The 21747-nt window shown below is 38.7% G+C and overlaps 1 protein-coding gene across 7 annotated transcripts in view; it reads right to left on the bottom strand.

Moving 5' to 3' along the window:
* Positions 1 to 21747, bottom strand: part of CTEXP (kinase family with ARM repeat domain-containing protein) — a 75389-nt gene that overhangs the window by 39674 nt on the left and 13968 nt on the right. For 6 of the 7 annotated variants that reach the window (XM_088899262.1, XM_088899264.1, XM_088899259.1 and 3 more), the window contains 4 exons: positions 18530 to 18602; positions 10689 to 10811; positions 716 to 824; positions 187 to 266 (listed from right to left, as the gene is read on the bottom strand). In XM_088899262.1, the coding sequence (XP_088755388.1) occupies positions 187 to 266; positions 716 to 824; positions 10689 to 10811; positions 18530 to 18602 (385 nt within the window). The remainder of the gene's footprint in view (positions 1 to 186; positions 267 to 715; positions 825 to 10688; positions 10812 to 18529; positions 18603 to 21747) is intronic. The other variant, XM_088899263.1, reaches the window with a different exon arrangement.

The raw sequence follows: 21747 nt of genomic DNA, 5'->3' as shown, positions 1-21747 counted from the left end.
TTCCATGTTGAATATGAAACAAAAGCCCATTTTTATAGATCCTGAAATGAGTTAATAGCCCATTCATGAAATTCAGCAGTGTATTTTGGGCTGTCTGTTGGCTGACATTCAGTACAGAAACCCCAAATGTTGCATGAGGTTCCAGCTTAACTACTAGGAAAACTAAATGAGGTTGTAAATGCTCACTTTTGGAATGGAACCAGTGTTATGTAGATCCTCAGTTTTTGCCAACCTCATCCCAGAAAAGAGCTCATAAATAAGACAACCTGAAGGAACAATATAATATTTAAAACTTACATTCCAGAAGAAAATTAAAATTAGAGAAAAGAACATTCATAACCTAACCGCCCAAAAAGACACATTAAAAACATTTATCAGATTTTGAAGCCTTGTAAGAAATAAGCTAGTTTCAGTTGGGTTATTATTTCTTTTAGATAGGCAGTTAAGTCTTCTTATGAGTTTTTGCTTATGGATCACATCATTTAATTTTGGGATGGCCGTATTCTTTGATTTATTCACAAAAATGATCTCTCATCTCACTCTTTCTTCTCTAATCCCTCTTTCTTCATACTCTTTATTCTTAATTCTTATCAGTTTTATTTTTCTTGTTCCCATCAAATAATTTCATGACAATATTGTTTCAAATTCCATGCAATAGAAGTCACACTCATATTCCAATGTTCTTTGAGTCTGAAAAAAGAAGTTAAGGACTAACCTAATCCCCAAGAATCAATAGCCCATGGTGGAGATTTTCTGATAAGTGCCCAGTCAGATTTTGACAGCTCCATCGGCTTGTATTGTGATCCAATTAGCCATTCATATTGCTGCATGAAAGTTTTTTTTTTCATGAGAAATCACCTCAGCTCACTCAAACTAACTTCAAAAGTTCTAACCATACTAAAAGACAAAGCACAAATAGATCAGACCAAAAATCCAAAAGGAAACCTAAGGTACTGTTACCTACATCACTTTTCAATTATTATTCTTTCTTTATTTGCTTCTTTTTCTTTTTCTTTTTTGTTTTTCATAATATTCAAGGAGAGGATATATGAATAAATAAGAAAAAAGGAAAGTACTCATTGAAAAATTATTGTCTATAAATATTACAAAGACACCTCAAAATTAATAACCAAGTCTGCATGCCCCTTGAGGCAAGCCCATTTAACAATTAACATGCTCATTCTTCCTAATAAAAGATACTTCTTAAACAGATAATTAAAGTTATAAAACCTTTTTTTGTAGGAATTAAGAATTTAGGACCCTAACATGGATTTGTTTGGGCTTGCTTCAAGGGGCTTGGTTGGGGATCCAGGGGCGGAGTCCCCAGCTCAACCACTATGCTTCAGAAAACACAAAAAAAGTGCAAGATTTAACAAAGGAGTTGTGCCTGGGCCTAGGTGAGGCGCATACCCTAAAATGCACAGTGCCTAATGGTGCACAATCTGGTTGCTCCTAGCTGGAGGGCAGCTAGGACGTCAGTCTGCTAGGTTGGCCAGTCGAACTGCAAGAAAGCAAAATCAGAGGACCCGGGTGGCTTACCCTGTGTGGGAACTCCGATACTTAAGTTAGTGAGTGGAGTTTGTGGGCTGAAGGATTTAGTCTAGAGAGCTAGTGAGCAAATAATCGCGCGTACCTTGTAGTGTTGGGGTTGAAGCCCTTAGGCAAACTGCCATAGGTCTTACGAAACACCCCCGAGATCCCCGGCCCGTGTTACCAGGAGTTTGCTCCACACCTAGAGGTGGACTTTATGTGATCTGATGAGGCTTATACTGTCCGTATGATCCGGGTGGGATAAGATAAGGCTTGTGGACGTGCAGCGTGATCCCGGAGAGGTCGAAGACAGCTGGCTAGCTTCTAGAAGTTGCCTACGTATCACCTCGGCAGGTCGGGCCATCACAAGCTGCTCGGACCTTAGTCTTGGCCGAGGTGCCCGAGGTACCCGAGCTGACCTGGCCTGCTGAGGTGGTAGGAAATATCAAGTTGTCGTCCATGCCATCAGGTCTATCCACGTGTTCGTGTGTTGACAGGTCGGGCCAAATTTCCCCTCATCAGTGCCCATGCAACTAAGTGCACCTTTCAAATCACTGCTCTAGATTCCTTTCACATTGAATAGAAAGACTTCAACCATAAACTTCCCATCTGCCCATTCCTTCCACTATCTTTCTTCAAGCTTTTAAGTGTTGAATTTTTATGCCTCCAATCTTGCATGTAATGCATCTAATGATAGACACTCCTCCAATCTGCCCATTCCTTCTAAATCTTGGGCACTACACCTTCTATCTCTTCCCAAACCATTGGTCAATTATAACATTTCTAGATTGTACACCCAAAAACTTTTTCATGAAACTTCATCACCCCCTTCCAAATACATATCCCATAGGGAGATTATACCGCACTAGAATTCAAACCTCACCATCCTGTACTACCCTTCTCCAAAGTGAGTCTCTTTGCCTACAAAAAAACATTTTGCCAACAAAACCTTGCTCAATTCTTTGAATCTTCTAATTCCTAGACCCCCCCCCCCAATTTTCTTATGCCTAGACACTGTGCTCCAATCACCTTTTTATGGCATGCACTTTCATAACAACCATAAGAAATCACTGTCCCCATTTTGGGCTCTAATTTCCTCTCTCCATCAACTAAAAGAGGGAAGCTACTCTTGAATGTACAAGGACAGTTATTCTTTGGAACATGTGGACTGAAAGAAACCCAACAATGATTAATGATTAAAGATGTAAACATCATCAACAACCTAGTAATCAGTAGTCATCATCATCATCCAAGCCTTGTTCCAACTTTATGGGACTGGCAACATGAATCTTGTTTCACCATTCTGTTAAGTTCAACCTAGTGATCAATAGTCATTTTGTTTAAATATTAATAAGAGAGCAATTTAGAGGAGTGTATGTAGATTCCGTCATTAGGTATGGTCTGTGGTGGCCAATCATTTCTCCTTAGAAAACAGGCCTCACCTCAGTAGCGGCCCCCAAAACCAGACAGGTTGAAATTAAATGTTGATGGTTGTGGGACCATCCAGCATTGCTTGGGGTAATGGTAAATTCTTGCATTGAAAGTTGAGAACATGGGTTTGAGCCTAAGAGTGATCACTTTGCGTCAAAAAAATGACAAACATTAGGTCTGTATCTAGCCATCCCTCCCAAGACCCCAGATATCTGGGACCAACATTGGGTAATGGCCTTTTAGAAATAATATAACTAATGCAAAGCTGAAAAGGTTCTGTCTAGATTGTAAAGATCACAAATAGAATGTGACTTGTCAGGTATGCATTAGCCAAACAAGAGGCTATTAGGGAAGAATTATATTGGACAAAGTTGTAAAAGGAAATTTTATTTGTAGGAGTGGTAGACCTCCAACCCTTTCCTAGGGACATTTATGAGTCTGCTTACTATTAATAAAATTTGAGTTACTTATCAAAAAAAAATGTGATTTGTCAAGTAGTAATTGGATGGATGTTATCCTCATAGGATGGCCCATGGAAACTAGCACTTTATTAGAGAGGTTTGATTATTGGCATTTTCCAATTTAAGATTCAGAGCAGTAATTTCCTTATACTTCTCTTGTTGACATTAAACTAAAAAAAAAAGATGCATATACAATGTGTCTTACATGTCTTGTCCAAAAAGTAAAGGACAAGGATCTTGTTTTCTTGGTAAAATATCAGTAGAAGATTAGAACAAAGAGAAGAGAGAAAGAGAGAAAGAGATTCTGGAGTAAAAATCTCTAGCTAGCGGTGCCAGCTTTAGTATTTATATTAGGGCGACCCACTCTAATAATAAATGGGAAGAAAATTACACATGTGCCCCTATGGCACTAAAATAAAGAAAAGACTGATAGTTTCAACACTCCCCCTCAAGTTGGGACATAGATATCAATCATGCCCAACTTGTCACTTAAGTCATTGTGTCGCAAGTGATGTAAGCCCTTTGTAAATATGTTTACAAGTTGCTCCTTGGAACTAACATATGGAGTACACACTTCCCCATTAACAATTTTCTCCCTGATAAAGTGTTTCCCCCTCAAGTTGGGACATAGATATCAATCATGCCCAACTTGTCACATAAGTCATTGTGTCGCAAGTGATGTAAGCCTTTTGTAAATATGTCTGCAACTTGCTCCTTGGAACTAACATATGGAGTACACACTTCCCCATTAACAATTTTCTCCCTGATAAAGTGTTTGTCTACCTCAATATTTTTAGTTCTATCATGAAGAACTGGGTTGACTGCAATGTTGATGGCATCCTTGTTATCACAATACAAGGACATAGGGCTATCAATTGGAAAACACAGCTCACTCAACAAATTCTTTATCCACATAACTTCAACCACTCCATGGGACATTGCTCTATACTCAACTTCAGCACTAGACCCAGCCACAACACTTTGTTTCTTCTTGCTTCTCCATGTGACTAGGTTTCTTCCCACAAAAGTACAATATCCACTAGTGGACTTTCTGTCATCAACCGATCTGGGCCAATCAGCATTTGTATATAAATCAACCTTCAAATGCCTGTTCTTCTGGAATAGTAAACCAGCTCCTGGAAACTTCTTTAGATATCTGAGGATTCTCTCAATTGCCTCTAAGTGTGTGGTCCTAGGAGCATGCATGAATTGACTAAGAACGCCCATGGCATAAGCAATGTCTGGCTGGGTCATGGACAAATACAAGAGCCTTCCCACAAGTCTATAGAATTGCTTTACATCCTTGATAATCTCACCACAACAGTCACCTAGTTTGTGGTTTGGATCAATGGGAGAGTCGGCTAGCTTAACCCCTACTTTTCCTGAATCTTGTAACAGATCTAGGATGTATTTCCTTTGATAAATGAAGATCCCCTTTTGTGAGCAGGCCACTTCAATTCCAAGGAAATACCATAAGGGACCTAGATCCTTCACCTCAAATTAAGTGGCCAGGAGGTCCTTTAGCCTCTAAATTTCAACTTTTCAATCACTATGTCATCAACATACACTATCAAGGCTTCAATCTTTCCTTCTCCTTTTTTCACAAATAATGTATGGTAAGTCTGGCACTATTTGTAACCAATCTGCAGCATAACCAGATGAAACTTGCTGAACCAAGCTCTTGGTGATTGTTTTAGTCCATACAAGGACTTCTTTTTTTTTTATAAATCCATATAAGGACTTCTTTAACCTGCAAACTTTTTGTTCTTTGCCTTTGGCACTAAAGCCAGGGGGTTGTACCATATACACCTCTTCTTCACGGTCATAATTCAGGAAGGCATTTTTAATGTCTAGATGATGAAGACCCCAATCAAGGTTAGCATCAAGAGAGAAAAAAACTCTGATGGAATTCATCTTAGCTACTGGAGAAAAAGTCTCTACATAGTCTACTCCATACACCTGAGTAAACCCTTTTGCCACCAATCAGGCTTTGTACCTTTCTATTGTGCCATCAGCCCTGTGCTTCATTGTGAACACCCTACCGGTTCCTTACCCTTAGGAAGATCCACTAACTCCCATGTACCATTTTTATGTAAGACATTTATCTCTTCTTTCATTGCATTTGTCCATTCAGGTACTGAGAGGGCCTCTACCACATTCTTAGGGATAGAGACACTATTAATGGAAGAAAGGAAAGCACGAAAAGAGGATGAGATGTTCTCATAGGAGACAAAATGGGAGATAGAATGCTTGGTGGTATAGGACCTAACTCCCTTCCTTTGTGCAATAGTGATGTCTAGATCATTAGCAGATGAAGTATCAATAGCAATAGGCTCAAAAACATCAACAGGAATAAGAGCACCCAGTTGGATAGGATTTGTCCCTAGTGAATCTGATGATATTGGTGGTACAGCTTCAAGTTGCTCCACAACTCTTGAACTCAGCTGACCTTTGTGGCGACGAAGGAAAAAACAGAATGGAGGAGGGTTAGGCAGAGGAGGAAGAACTTGGACTCATTTCTCCTCCACCCTACTCTCCCCTTGAGGAGAAATAGGGAAAAAAGGATCATTCTCAAAGAAAGACACATCCATAGAAACATAGTATTTTCTGGAAATGGGTAAAAACATCGGTAACCCTTTTGAGAATGGTAACCCAAGAATACACAATGAATAGTACAAAGATCAAGTTTACCATGAGTAGGAGACAAGTCTTGAACAAAACAACGACAACCAAACACACAGATAGGAATAGAGAATAAGGGAGCTTCAGGAAACAAGAGTTGACGAGGGGCCTTGTACCCTAACAAGAGAGATGGCATATGGTTGATAAGGTAGGAAGCACATAACACAACATTCAACTAAAAACATTTTAGAACATTCATGTGTATGAGTAACCCATGAACAACTTCAAGGAGTTGGCAGTTTTTTCTTTCTACAACACCATTCTATTGGGGAGTTCTAGCACAAGAGCTACGATGGATGGACCCACACGAAGCAAAAACTCTATGAGATCAATATGAAAATACTCTTTGGCATTGTCCGATTGGAAAATTTGGATCTTTGTCTGAAGTTGAGTAAATATCAAGCATTGGAAATCTTTTATAATTTTGGGTATTTCATCTCTGGACCACATGGGATACACCCATGTATATATGGAGTAGTCATCAATAAGCGTAATGAAATATTTATAGCCAGCCTCAAATGGTAAAGTAGCAAGGCCCCAAACAAAAGAATAAACAATATGGAAAGGAAAATCATATTTATTATTCCTTGAAGCAGAATGATTTCTACAATGTTTCCTTAATTGAAAATTTTGGCATGCGAGTTCATAGACTAACAATGACTTAAATAAATCTAGAAACAAAACTTTTAATAACTCAAAAGATAAATGACCTAAAGGTAAATAGACTTACTCCTACTAGACTGACTCTTGGACTCAATAACCACAAGACTATCTTTAATCTCCAGCATGTAGAGACCATCAACCATACAACCTCTACCAATCATCTTCCCCAAGGCTAAATCCTATTATCACACAAGAAAGGAAAGCTACCTAGCAGTTTAACAAATTTGTTATACTACTAACAGAGGACAAATTTATAGGTAGTTTTGGAACATGTAGCACATTAGAAAGGGTAAATCCAAGAGGAAGGGAGATGGTTCCTTGACCAGCTATGGTGGGGAAAGAGCCATCATCCAGTCTCACCTTGTTCCTGCCAAATAAAAGATGATAAGATTGAAAACAATATGACTTACCAATCATATGGTTCGAGTCTCTAGAATCTATTATCCAAGGGGAATCTGAGGGATGAGAGGACACATGGAAAGTTGTGGCAAAATTACCATTATCTGATTTAGACACAAAGGAAGTCGAGGGAGGAGTAGAATCCATCTGGCGGATTGCCCTCCCATATAGCTTCAAATGGTCATGGAAAGAATTAATGATATCTTCCCTGGGATCAGTCACGAAAGGGCGGCCCTGGCTTAAGGTAGTGGTAGATGGTTGAGACTCCTAAGAGGCTAAGTTTGCTGCATTAAACTTCTTCTGACCTTGCTATCCCAGTTTCTTATTCTGGTCTGAATTTTTACTCATCTCCTGGGCCCACTTTGGCTTCCTATGAAGTTCCCAACATGTATCCTGAGTGTGTCTAGACTTCTGACAATGTCAAATCCTTCACTCACTCCACCTTGACTAGAGGTCACACCAGACATACTAGAATCCTCGGGAGACATGGTACGTGTTCTCAGTTCGGTCACAATTCAGTCAAGGTACTTGTTCTTAGTTTAATCACAGACTCACAGTTCAGTCAAGGTACTTATTCTCAGTTCATTCACAGTTTAGGCACAATTCAGTCCTTGTTGTCACACAACAGCACTTATTCTCAGACTACCACACTATTGAACTAGTTCCAGAGACAAAAAAAAAAAAAAGATCAATTTCAGGTCTGAACAGTCGGGGCACAAAAAAGAATCACTTGATCCACACAAGCTGAGAAAACACACCTTTGCAGCAGCTACAGGTCATCAGACCTACATAACCCACTTACCTGGGTACAGAAAGATCACTCAATCCACAAAATTGAGAGAAAACAGAGACAAACCAACTTCACAACATTGGACTTCCCTTCCCTTGGTGTTTTCTTGGCACACGACCAAGAGGGAAAGGGAAGAATTACACAGAAGTTCCTTTCAAGTCAACCCGATGCACCCTTTCTTGGATTCGATCCACAAGAGACAGAAAAAAAAAAGGTTCTGAGAAAAAAACTGGCCGCACTTCTTCTAATCCTAGATCTGCCACTCTGATACCATGTTTTCTTGATAAAATATCAGTAGAAGATCAGAACAGAGAGAAGAGAGAAGAGAGAGAGAGAGAGATTTTGGCAGTGCCAGCTTTAGTATTTATATTAGGGTGATCCACTCTAATAATAAATGGGAAGAAAATTATACATGTGCTCCTGTGGCACTAAAATAAAGAAAAGACTGACAGTTTCAACAGATCTCATCTCCCCAATGAAGTCATTCTATCTCCAAGGGCCAAAAGAAAGTTAGTCATCCAACCAATTAAGAAAAGGATGGACATGATTGTATGTTTTGGATTCTTCTTTTTTTGTATGTCTTATTGTTTCTATCTGTAGTGAGAATGGGCCTTAGTCTCTTTATTTAATTTAAGTTATGTTTTATGCTATATTTTTCAGTTATGGGGCTGTTTTGTTCTTTTTTTTTTTTTTTATTAGTTCTTTAGTGTTGGCTGCCCCATTAAGGGCATTCAGGGAAGTTGTACTTAGATTAGAATTAAAACAATAAAAGATGTCATTAGGGGTGAGAGAGAGGATAGAACTCTTCTTCTCTCTCTTCCCTTCTTTTCTTTCTTCTCTTTTTTTGAATTATTGCAGGTGTGTTTTACACAAATCTATCCTTGGTTCTTGGTGTTTCTTGTTAGGATCTTTTCGGAGACCCTATTTCTACCAAACTTTTCTCTTATGAATGCAATCTCTTGATCATTGAATGATAAGGCCCAGAAACCCACTCAAATGCATTTTTCTTAGGAAGCTGTGTGAGAGGAGGTGCTAATTCCCCATAGTGCTTAATAAAGTGCCTGTAGTAGCCTGTGAGGCCCAAGAAGCCTCTTAGACTGCAGATATTAGTGGGCTTGGGCCAACTGTCATCACCTTGATTTTCTCAGGATCAGCCCTCACATAACCTGCCTCCACAATATGTCCCAAATAGTGCACTCTTGTCTGCCCGAAGATACACTTGAAGAGCTTAGCATATAGCTGGTGACGTCAGAGAGCTTGCAAGGTAATTGTGAGATGCTCTAAGTGTGATGCCCAATCTTAGTTGTAGACTAAGATGTCATAAAAAAATACAAGTATAAATCAGTGCAAATAGGGACAAAAAATATCATTCATCAAAGCTTGAAAAGTATAGGGTGCATTGATCAGCCCAAACAGCATAACCACAAACTCATAGTAGCTATCATCCATTCTAAATGCAGTCTTGTGTATATCGCTGGGGTGTACCCGGATTTGATGGTAACCCAACCTTAGGTCCAATTTAGAAAAAACAATAGCCATCTTTAATTCATCAGGCAACTCATCAATTATTGGTATGGGAAAACAATCTTTTACCGTTATGTGGTTGAGTGCCCTGTAGTCAACACAAAACCTCCAAGTACTGTCTTTCTTCTTGACTAATAGAACCAGGGAGGAATAAGGACTGCAACTGGGCTGAATCATTCCCTTCTGAAGCAACTTTCACAATGTTTTCAATCTCTGTCTTCTGAAACTGGGGGTATCTGTACGAACGTACATTGGCTGGAGAGGCTCCCGAGATAAATGGGAATACGGTGGTCTTGGGCCCTTACTGGGGGAGGGCCCATTGGCTCCTAGAAAACGTCATCATAATCTTTTAACAACCACTGCACTTCATCAGGCTACTACAGACGCTTCATTAAGCACTATGGGGAATTAGCAGCCCCTCTCACACAGATTCTTAAGAAAAATGCATTTGAGTGGGTTTCTGGGCCTTATCATTGACCAATCAGAAAATATGTCTCATAGAAAAAAAAAAAAAAAAAAAAGATGTTTCCTGCATATCTAGGCTTGTTCTTTTATGAAAGTGTACTAATACAGATAAAAAGAAAGCAATCGTACAACAAAAGGACACCTGTATAAGAGAGAGGAGCCACAGAAAGAAAAATCTAAGTGATAACTGATACAATAAATTAAAACTCAATACTCAAGATACAAGAATATATCCCAAGATGGAACCCAACCAACTCAGAACGATGCACTCAACCCTTAGTCAAGTTTTTCAATGACCTACAAAGCCATCAATCACCCAACAAGCGGCCACTTTGTCTACCTCTACTCTCACAACACAAAAAAGGAAAAAGGAGCTTGAGACCATGGAGAAGGGGCAGGGTCCCAATACAATGTTCCCCTCTGATCCCTATAAGATCATTTGGATGAGCAGATCCAATCTTGCAGAATAACCCATACAAAAATCACAGAGCTTGCTACAAACTGGCAAACTCCAATAACAATCAAATCAACAAAGAAATATGAGTCATATTTGATGACATTGCCTTCAATTTTCTATTTAGCTTTATACATCTCTTCTGAATGTCATTGCAGCAATTTGTAGCAAGGCAAAGACATTGAAACAGACATGTAATGGAAATGACATCTAAAATAGGTCTGTAACAAAACAACCAGAAAGTTAAAAGAAAATAGAAGCAGTCCATCACATTTTAACAAAATATTACCAGCATTGGCCCAGTAGAAGCTTCATTCTTCCCATCAAACTCGGATAAAACATCAAAAGAATGCAGCTTCCAGTCCAAAGTTTGTGTTACAACAACGCTGGACAAACATACATTTCCATGAACCTGGAACCATGAAGCTAATCACAAAATGAATGGATAATTATCCTCAAATGGATAGTGCTGTAAAGAATAAAATTGCTATAAGCTAAAAATAACAAAATAAAATTTCAAGTAAACAAAATTTTACAATCAACAGCCGGAATCAAAACCAGCAAACTCCTTTTTTAAAAAACATGGATACAAGATAGAAAATCAGAGTGCAGTTGTGCATTATAGAGGTCAAAAGCAATTAACTTTTTCCACATGTTGATATTGCATTACCTTAAGCTTTTAGGGCCACATTTGTCAAGCTGATGCCTAGGCGATGAGGCGCCTCTGGAGGGTCACCTCACTTAATCACCAAACGAATTTGTACATGTTGCTATGAAATTCTTTTATATTCTTAATTTGTTGAGACTTGAGATTATAATAATAAGATAGACATTATCAAACTAAGGTATTCTTAATTTGTAATCTTGATTAGTATGTATATATAATTGAAGCCGGCTGGGGGAGATGAATAGTCTCTCTGTTGAATCATTAAAAAAGAGAGGTTAGGTGGATAAAGAATTGTTGGGTGAGCTAGGATTCCTAGTTGACAGTGCCATGTCACTCTACTATGACAATAAGGCTGCCATCAACACTGCATCCAATCCAGTTCTACATAATCGAACAAAGCACAGGAAGTGGACAAACATTTTATCAAGGAGGATAAGCCTGCATCTGCTGAACTCTCCCACCTGCTTCACCCAGACAATGTTTCTCACTTTGAATTTTCCCTGGTAATTTAGTCATAGGTTCAAAAGGATGAGAATAGCTCCACATGGGGCCATCATCACAAGATGTGTCCCTCTAACACCTTACCCATGTGCCCCAACCATTTTGTATCAGATGCCTCTTATGAACTATGAGTAGGATTTCTCAGTCCTTTTCTTAATAGAACATCCATAGGAGTTTCTTGGTGTGATACTTGGATGCAAGAACCTACCTCCATCGGCTTTCCAGTTCTTCATTGAAACACCAAAACCATTTGTCAAGTAGAGAAACGTTGACGGTCCTTGAATGCTTATGCCTAGATCTCCATGGGTTTTGGGGGCACAATTTTTGTTCGACTCCAATTTTTGAATTTTTTTACCAGTAACAATTAATAGTTTTATTAACTGTAAAAAGAATAATATACAGTATGGACTGCCCAGCACCCCTTCTTGTAGGCTAGACCTTGCTACCTTCCCCTTGCACTATATATTCATTTCTTTGTTACAATTAGTTCCCCAAGGGAACCACTCAAAACATCATTATCATCATCTAAGCCTTGTCCCAACTACATGTGGTTGGTTACATGAATCCTGTTCTGTCAATCTGTTCTATTTGGTTCCATATCCATTGATAAACTCAAGGCCCTTAAATCATTTCTCATTACTTCAACACATGCCCTTTTCTATCTGCCCCCAGCTCTCCTAGCCTCTTCAACTTGTAACAGATCATTTCTTCTTACTGGTGCCATAGATGATCTTCTGTGAACATGCCCAAACCATCTTAGTCTACTTTCCTTCGTTTTATCACTTATTGGAGCCACTCCCAGGTTCCTTCAAATAATCTCAATTCTGAGGAACTACTCCTCAGAACAATCATTCCCTCTATACTCCTTGTCTAACCAAGGCATCTTCCATATTGTTGGATGATCTGTGTATCCAATGGAAGATTGCATATTCAGTATTTCCAAGTTACCACATTGTTATTCCTCAACAGCCACAAGAACCTTTGAATCATCCTCCACTACTATATTGCTGTAGTTGAGAGACCTACCCAATCTTAGACCCTTCAAAGGCAGACATTAATTCTGGCCTCATGGAGTCTTCAAGTCCAACAGATCCTGAGAGAAGGGCCATTCTCTCTATTAGAGGTCCTAAAGTTCTCCCAGTCCCTGAACTCCCAGCATTACCTAAACTGCAACCATTAGATGTAATCTTCATGAATGGATGTGTAAGAGGTGAGTAGTTTTTTTACACTGATACCCCATTTGAGGAAGACACAGCAATGATGTGCTAACTTCTTAAGATATCAACAGTGGAATAATGAGAAAAAATAGGCATAGACCTTAGTCAATGTTCCACCGTCGCCATAATAACTTTAATCAACTAAATTTTAAATTTTGGGATATGTAATGATTGACAATCAATATTCGATATGGGGGAATTGTATCTAGATACCCATCCACAAGAATTCAGCCATATGGAGGACAATTATAGTGGCCAAATATGGTGAAGCTCCCTATAGATGATCTTCCATGGAGATCAACTCCTTGTAATGAGGTCCTTCTTGTGTTCTTCTTGAGCTGCTCCTCATTCTATTAGGGAAGCCCTTCAAGCATGGCATGTTGTCCCCATCATGCCAAGATGTGTCATTTTCTGAGTAATGGTCCATATCCCCTTCTGTTGGTACATATGGAAAGAAAGGAATCACATGGCTTTGAAGGAAAGTAAAAGATTTTCCTAGGAAGGATAATCATACCTTCCCCAATAAGGGATAGGGAAAGTTTCTTTCACAGAAACCACCATGGAAATTGATATTGAAAACCCCATGCTTTCTCTAGGCCCAAAGTGACACACCAAGAATTGAGATCAAACTGACAAGGGAGTTGACCTCTTTTAGTAGGTATACTTCACACACAAGTAAATGGTTTTCAGTCTAGACTGGAAAATAAATAAATGATCTTTTCCTTTGAGAAACTTTAAGGACAGAAAAGACAAATCTGAAAATATGAAATTACTTTCTAATCCCATCCTTGTACTTTAAAGCTTGTTTCTGTGGAGGAAACCAAAAAGGCCAATTTTCATATTCCATGTCTTGTTGATTCATGTGTTTTGTTTTTATAACACAAAGGAAATGGATGTGAAATTTGAAAGTTTACCATCCAAATATTTAAAATTTTATTAGGAGATTACTAAAAGGAGGTGGATCAAAATGAACTTTAATAATATATCAAAACAATAAATTGTAGCTTAGACGAAGGCTTTTTACATGACTATCCATACTTAAAAAGAAAAAGAAAAAGAAATGCAGCGTATACTTTCAATTAACATGAAAAGATTTTGTATTTACTTCAGGGGAATTTTCAACAGAAGGTTAAAAGGCAAAAAAGAGTAGTAGAGCATAATACATAAACATATATGAATTTTTCTTGCATGTTTCACATATAAAAGAACTAACAAAATGCTATGGACTTTCAGCTCCATTGCCAACTAGTAAACATTAATGAATTCAAAACCTGCAACTTCAGTAAAATCCCATGATCATCATCATATAGAAGCCTTATCCCAACTATATGGGGTCAGCTACGTGAATCCTGTTTTGCTAAGGTGGCATTTGATTGCACTTTCCAGACGTCTGAATCTGAAAATGCTGCTTTTCAGACGCCACCTTTGTTTGGTGTTGCATCTGAAATAGGGTCTGAAAAGTTTTTTCAGATCTGAAATTTTTAGACTCAAGCCCGTCACTTAACGTGCTCAGACGCGTTTCAAACGTGGCCTAAAGTCAAAAATACCCCTCCACTCTATCTCTCTCTCTCTCTCCCCTAACTTCCAGCCTCCGCCGCTGCAATCTCTCTCTCCCCATGTCTTCCCGCCACCGCCGCTACAACTTGCAGCAGTAGTTCTCTCTCTCCCCCTTGTCTTCCCGCCACCATCGTTGCAAGTTGCAACGGCTCTCTCTCTCTCCTGTCTTCCCGCCATCGCCACTTTCGATGAGTAATAATAATAATTATTATTATTAATTATTTTCATATTTTTTATTAAACATTAATTATTTTTTATTAATTTTATTTGTGTTATTTATTATTTATTAATTATTTTTATTAACTAGTAATTTTTAATTATTACATTAATTTTTAAAAATTATTTTAATTTTTATTTGTGTATATTATTAACTATTTTAATATTTTATAGCCATTAATTATTTTTTTTTAATTTTAATCGTTTCATTTAGTAATTAGTAATTATTATTTTTTTATTTTTTATTTTTTATTTGTATTGTTTCAATATTATTTTGAGATTGAAAATTATTTTTTATGAGATAATGCAAATTGAACTCAACATTTCCAAATTGTATGTTCTAGGGGTAAATTAGTAAAATCAGTAAATTTCAGATGGTAAAGGGTTGATCCAACACAAACAAACTTATTGATTTAGAGCCTCTAAGAAGTAAAAAAGCACATATGCCTCTTTTTAGATTTCAAACACAAAAAATACCTTTTTAACTTTTCAAATCTGAAATTTCAGATTTATTAAACGCCACCTAACTTCAATAACATCTAAAATATGAAAATAGTAGAAAAGTTTGGATGACATATTTTGATATAAAAACTGTAAAAGAAAGAAGAAAAGAAAGAGAAGAAAAGGTTTCAGCTAGGGGTGGCAACGAGCCGAGCTTTTCACAAGCTGCTCGAGCTCGGCTTGGCTCGGTTTCAGCCGAGCTCGAGCCCAATTCAATGGCTCGATTATTAAACAAGCCGAGCTCGAGCTTATGAACTTTTGACTCGAGCCGAGCTCGAGCTCAAGGTTCTAACTCGAACCGAGCTCGAGCTCGAGCTCGAGCCTTGTAGAATAGTCTCGAGCCGAGCTCGAGCCTGGTACTATTCGGCTCGGCTCAGCTCGAATCCACCCCTAGTTTCAGCCAAGAAAGAAAGAGAAAAGAGAAATAAGAGAGTGGGAGAAGCCAAAAATTAGGTCTAGACGGTCACCCCTTTCACTAGATTATATACTCACAAATAAAAGAGGGTACAAAGACAAGTATGCCCTTAGTAAGTCGGCTACTTGTAAGAACTGAATAAGCACTCTTAACTTAAAAATAAACTAATGGGCCTAAGGTCCAATAACTCCCTAACTATGTTATGTAAATAAAAACAAGTACTATCAACCCAAAACTCAACACTCCCCCTCAAGTTGGGAAGAAATGTCACCCATTCCCAACGTAGATCATGCTCCAGCTTGTTTCTTGCAACACCTTTAGTAAGAACATCAGCAAGCTGCAAGTCAGATGCAACATATGGTAAGCAAACTTCTCCAAATGTCACCCTTTCCCTTATAAAGTGTCTATCCACTTCTATATGCTTCATCCTGTCATGCTAAACTAGGTTGTGGCAATGTTAATTGCTGCTTGATTGTCACAATATAGCACCATAGGTTCTTCGGCCTAAACTCTAATCTCCCCTAACAAGGTACGGATTCAAAGGAGCTCTGAAACACCATGTTCCATGGCTTTGTATTCAGCTTCCGCACTTGACCCTACCACAACTGTCTATTTCTTACTCTTCCATGAAACTAGATTACCTCCAACAAGAGTGCAAACCCCTGATGTCGATCTCCTATCATCTAGACACCCTACCCAATCAGCATCCGTGTGAGCTTCTAACTTCAATTGTCCATGGTCAGCAAACAATATGCCTCTACATGGGTGTCCCTTCAAATAGGAAAGTATCCTATCAATAGCCTCCCAATATTGAACTCGTGGGGCATGCATGTATTGGCTCACCACACTCACTGCATAAGAGATGTTTGGTGTTATCATACATAAGTATAGAAACCGCCCCACTAAACTCTGATACCTTCCAACATCATTCACTAGTTCACCTTCTGAAGCATTTATCCAGTGGTTCTGATCAATATGTGTATCAGTTGCCCTTGCCCCAAGTTTTCATGTCTCCTGTAGTAGATCTAGAACATACTTCCTCTGTGAGATAAAGATCCCATGCTTGGACCTTGCCACCTCAATGCCCATAAAGTACTTCAGCTCCCCAAGATCCTTAATCTCAAACTCTATGTAGATTCTTCTTCAAGGTATCAATCTCACTCAGATCATTTCCTATGACTACAATGTCATCCACATACACTATCAAAACTGACACCAATGACCCCCTCCTTTTTACAAAAAGAGTGTGATCAGATTGAGCATGAGTATAGCCAAATGCAACCAATGCACTTCTAAACCTATCAAACCAAGCTCTGGGTGATTACTTCAAACCATATAGACTTTTTCAGCCTGCATACCTTTCCTTTTTCCACATCATTGTAGAAGCCAACTAGAATATCCATATACACCTCCCCTTGCAAGTCCCCATTGAGAAAAGCATTCTTCACATCAAGTTGGAAGAGTGGCCAAGAGTATGTAGCTACTAGTGATAGAAGAATCCATATTGAAGTCATCTTTGCCACTGGTGCAAAAGTTTCCAAGTAATCTATGCCATAAGTCTGACTGTACCCTTTGCAAACAGCCTTGCCTTGTACCTTTCTATACTCCCATCAGCCTTATACTTCACTGTATAAACCCATCTACATCCAACTGTCCCCTTGCCATCAGGTAAATCCACAATCTCCCATGTCTGATTTTTAATCAATGCTTTCATTTCCTCCCGCATTGTTGTCTTCCACTCAGGTTTGGAAGGAGCCTCACTAACACTCCTGGGTATAGACACGGAGTCAAGGGATGAAAGGAAGGCTCGGTAGGAAGGAGATAATCCACTGTAGGAAAGATAGTGTAAAATGGGTAACATGGAATTGCAAATCCAAGTCATCACCATGTAGTTCTCCTATACCCATCGGGAGTGGTTAGTTTCAGGTTTCTTTTCATCATCGGTGACATACCCCAATTTCCCACGAGCACCAATGGCCATCTTTGCAAATTGTGACCATTCTAAGTAGTTTGTACCATCCAACTTAACTATAGTGATGGTCCCGGTCCTGAAGAGGTCTCCATCACCTCCTCCCCTAGATCCCATTTCACCTGCAAATTTGCTTTCAACTCGACAACCCTTCATAACTCCCAAAATAGATTAGGAAATCAACTTGAGATGAACAGAAAGGTATTTATCTCCTTTAGAAACCTCAAACACCTTCCTAATACCCTAGAAGCCCCTTCCTCCAAAGATTCCCTTTTCTGTGGGAGCGGGAGAAGAGAGAGAAGAAACCGTTGCTCCCTCTAGAGACCTCCAAAGAAGGCTGGAACTTGAACCATCCCCTTCAAAAAACCTTAAGGAACCCTAGAAAACTAGAGCGCCACTTCGTAGGTCAAAATTGAAGAGTTCTACTAAATCATGACTCTCCCCCTTTCTCCAGTTCTTCCTGATTTTGGTGTTAAAACCATAGACCAGCTACAAGGGATTGCAAATCCACCAAAAAATCCAAAAATTGGGCTTACCTGAAGTCTTCGATCAGCCCTTTACCTCATCATGCATCTGGCCGATCTAGGGCTGCATGATGGAGCAGCTCAAAAAATCTTTAAACTTGCTCTGATACAAAGTAGAAAAGTTTGGATGGCCTGTTTTGATATAAAAACTGTAAAAGAAAGAGAAGAAAAGGTTTCAGCTGAGAAAGAAAGAGATGAGAGATGGCAGAGAATGGGAGAAGCCAAAAATTAGGTCTGGTTGCCCCTTTAATTAGATTATATACTCACAAATAAAAGAGGGTACAATTTTTTTTTGATAAATAACAGAAACTTTTATTAAAAGATACAAGAGGAAGGATAAAATCTCTTAACCCTCCCAAAGAGGGTACAATGACAAGTATGCCCTTCGTAAGTCGGCTACTTGTAAAAAATGAATAAGCACTCTTAACTTAAAAATAAACTAATGGGCCTAAGGCCCAATAACTCCCTAACTATGTTATGTAAATAAAAACAAGTAATATCAGCCCAAAACTCAACAAAAATGAATCAGCATAGTGTCATGGCAATCATGTGAGAGTACTTACAAGTTTACAATCATTATTTAGAAAGCTCACAGCTTTAGCAATTTGACATAATCCCCATGCATAATACTCATCCCTGACATCAAAAGAAAAAAGGATAAACATGAGCTAAGAAAACCAAGATCTTGTTTCCCAACTTCACACAAGTAATCTGTAAAAAGATGGATTTGAGTACGACAGAAAATATTCTTAAATAGGGGAAAGAAAAAGAACTACTGGCACAGATTTACAGGACATGAAATGGGGAATCCAGAAGGGATCCATGTTAATCCATATTCAACCTTCTGTATGCTGATAAATATCAAGATCCAATCAGAACCAAACACCACCAAAAACATTATCAGCTGTCTGAAAGTAAGGAACACAAATTCTTTCAATAAGAATTTAAGCCTGGCAATATTGGGTTTTGAGAATTTATAGCTGCATTAATTATCAAAAAAAAATTATAGCTGCATTGCCAGTGTAGTTGGGAGATGGGTTCATATATCCTTTGCTTTGATGTTGATTGTGTACATAATCTTATCCTTTAATACCATACCTTTTGCTTTCCATTCAAAAAAGTGGAAAAGATGATAGATCGAGTCCTATTTCATGCCTTATCTTTATATTTAATGGTATGACCACTAACCATTCAGGCAATCCATCTTCCATTCACTAAGAAAGTAGAAGCATAGAATATTTATTAGTAATAGGCTACCACACACCTAGGATACTGGCTACTCAATGGTCGTTTATCAAATAACCATTATGTGTGCAGAATGTTAGGTAAAATCATATTTCTAAATTTTCCGAAATAACCACATTCCCATTTATATAAAGCATTACTGAAATTTGGACTGGTAGGAGCCTCGCGCACTTTTCTGCCCTACATTACTGAAATCTGGACTGCTGCAAAATGAATTCTTACAGCAGGAGAATATGAAGAAATGATCAAATACAAATGGCATCAGGTATCTAGTGGCAGACCCATCAAGTAGCCATAATTATCACCTCAAGCTGTGCTACCTCCTATCACCACTCAGTTCCAAGTGGCTTTTATCTGAGACAAACAAATTGTTGATCAAATTCTTATTGCCAATGAGTGTGTGGAAGAAAAAAGATCTGGGAGGAAAGGAGTGGTATGCAAGCTAGACATTGACAAAGCCTATAATTTGGTGGATCAATCATTCTTGAAGTGATGAGAAAATGAAGCTTTGGAGAAAGCTGGTGTAAATGGATCTATGGGTGTCTCCAAACTTGTCACTACTCAATGCTGGTAAATGGTGTAGTGTGAGACTTCTTCCCTGGCTGTCATATGCAAACTTGTCACTACTCAAGGAGACCCTTTATCCCCCCCCCTTCCTTTTCACCCTTATTGCGGATGTACTTAGTAGAATGATTACAAGGGTTGATCAGAGGTTGGAGGGTGGGGAGGGATAACGTTGTAGTTACTCACCTTCAATATGCAGATGACATAACAATCTTTTGTATGGTAGTAACCCTCAACTTGTTAGGAACTTGAAGTTGTTGATGAGATTCATTAAGAGAATATTGAACTTGCGGATAAATTTTGAGAAGAGATGTGTAGCTAGGTTGAATATGGATGATAATGAAATAGCTACCATTGCAAGAGATTTGGGGTGCTCAACTAGTATTTGGCCTATGAATAACTTGGGACTTCCTCTGGGAGGCAATCTTGGGTGTGGTAGCTTCTGGAATCTGATTGTAGAGAGGTCTGGGAAATGACTAGCATCTTGGAATAGAAACTATACATCCTTGGGAGGGGGAATAGAATAACTTTAATAAAAGATACTTTGGCCAACTTCCCCTTGTACTAGCTCTCAGTTTTTAGGATTCTACAAAAAACAGAAAACAAATTAGAGAAGCTAATGAGAGACTTTCTGTGGGAGTCAGGAGAAGGTAAGAACTAAGAAGGACCATTTGGTGAAGTGGGAGATTGTATGCAAGAGGAAGGACCAATGTGCTTTGGGGCTAGGGAATATAGATCTCAAGAATGTAGTTTTACTAGTTAAGTGGTTATGGAGATTGCCCCTTGAAAATGGAAATCTATGGCACAGGGTGGTGGCAAGTGTTCAATGGATATTGGTGAACAGATGGGATGTTGGTATATCTCCTTGAACTACTTTGGCTTCCCCATGGAATGCCATCCATGCTATTCTACCACAATTCCTTAATTTTGTCAGGTATGATGCCTACTCTAGTAACAAGATCTTGCTCTAGGAAAACCTTTAGGTGGGTAATTGCCCTCTTAAAGGCCTTTTCCCTATCTTGTATTCTATCTCACTTTTCAAGAAGGTGCCTATCTCAAAATTCTTCTCTTTTTCTCCTTTTGCTATTGGTTTTGGCAGGGATTTGGGTTTTAGAGGAGGCTTAAGAGAATCTGAACTTTCCAGTCTTAGTGAGTTATTGCATCTTCTTGAGAATATTGCTTTGGACTCCTACCCCAAAGACTTTTTCTCTTGTGCATCTTTCTTTCTGGCCCTTTATCCCTCCTCTAGAATTATTCCTCATTTTCCTATACAAGAAGTTTGATGCGAACTTGTCCCCCCTAAGATTGAGGCCTTTTGCCAGGAGGTGCATCATTCCCAAACCGCTGCATACTCTGTAAGGCAAAAGGTGAGACTAGTTACCACCTACCACCTCCTAATCTCCTATTCCTTGTTTTTTACCTATATTTGGGAATGCTTCTTTTCTTTATTTGGGTGCAAGTGGACTTTGCAACTTTGCCAGTCTGTTTGAGGCTAGCACCTTTAGATGGCCAAGGAAGAGGAGAGAATGTTTATGTGGATATGCATAAGGGTTGTTGTTGTTGTTGTATGGTCAATATGAGAAGAAGGATATGCAAGAATCTTTAATGAAAAAGAGAGAAACAAGGAAGCAGTGTTGGAATGTATTATGATAAGAGTGACAAATTGGATCAAATCATTGAATGTGTTCTCTTCTTACTCCTATGATGACATTAGAAGAAAATGGAGAGAGGTGGCTGCATCCTCATCAAGGACAATTAAAATTCAGCTGGAATGTATCACTGGAGGAGAGTTTATCAAGTTAAATTTTTATGGGAATAGCTGTAGTAACCTGGGTCCTTCAGGTGTGGGAGAGGTTTTCAAAGACAAGGAAGGCCATATCTTAGCATTGTTCTCAGGCACTATTGGGATTGGGAACTATACAAGAGTTTAACACCTTGCTGTATTGGTTGGAACACAAAAGGCAAAAGAAAT

This window comes from Nelumbo nucifera, chromosome 2, assembly GCF_055504915.1.
Source record: "Nelumbo nucifera cultivar China Antique chromosome 2, China Antique-T2T, whole genome shotgun sequence".
Lineage (NCBI taxonomy): Eukaryota > Viridiplantae > Streptophyta > Magnoliopsida > Proteales > Nelumbonaceae > Nelumbo > Nelumbo nucifera.
The sequence above is the reverse complement of the archived record's forward strand: the minus strand, read 5'-3'. Positions and strand labels throughout refer to the sequence as shown.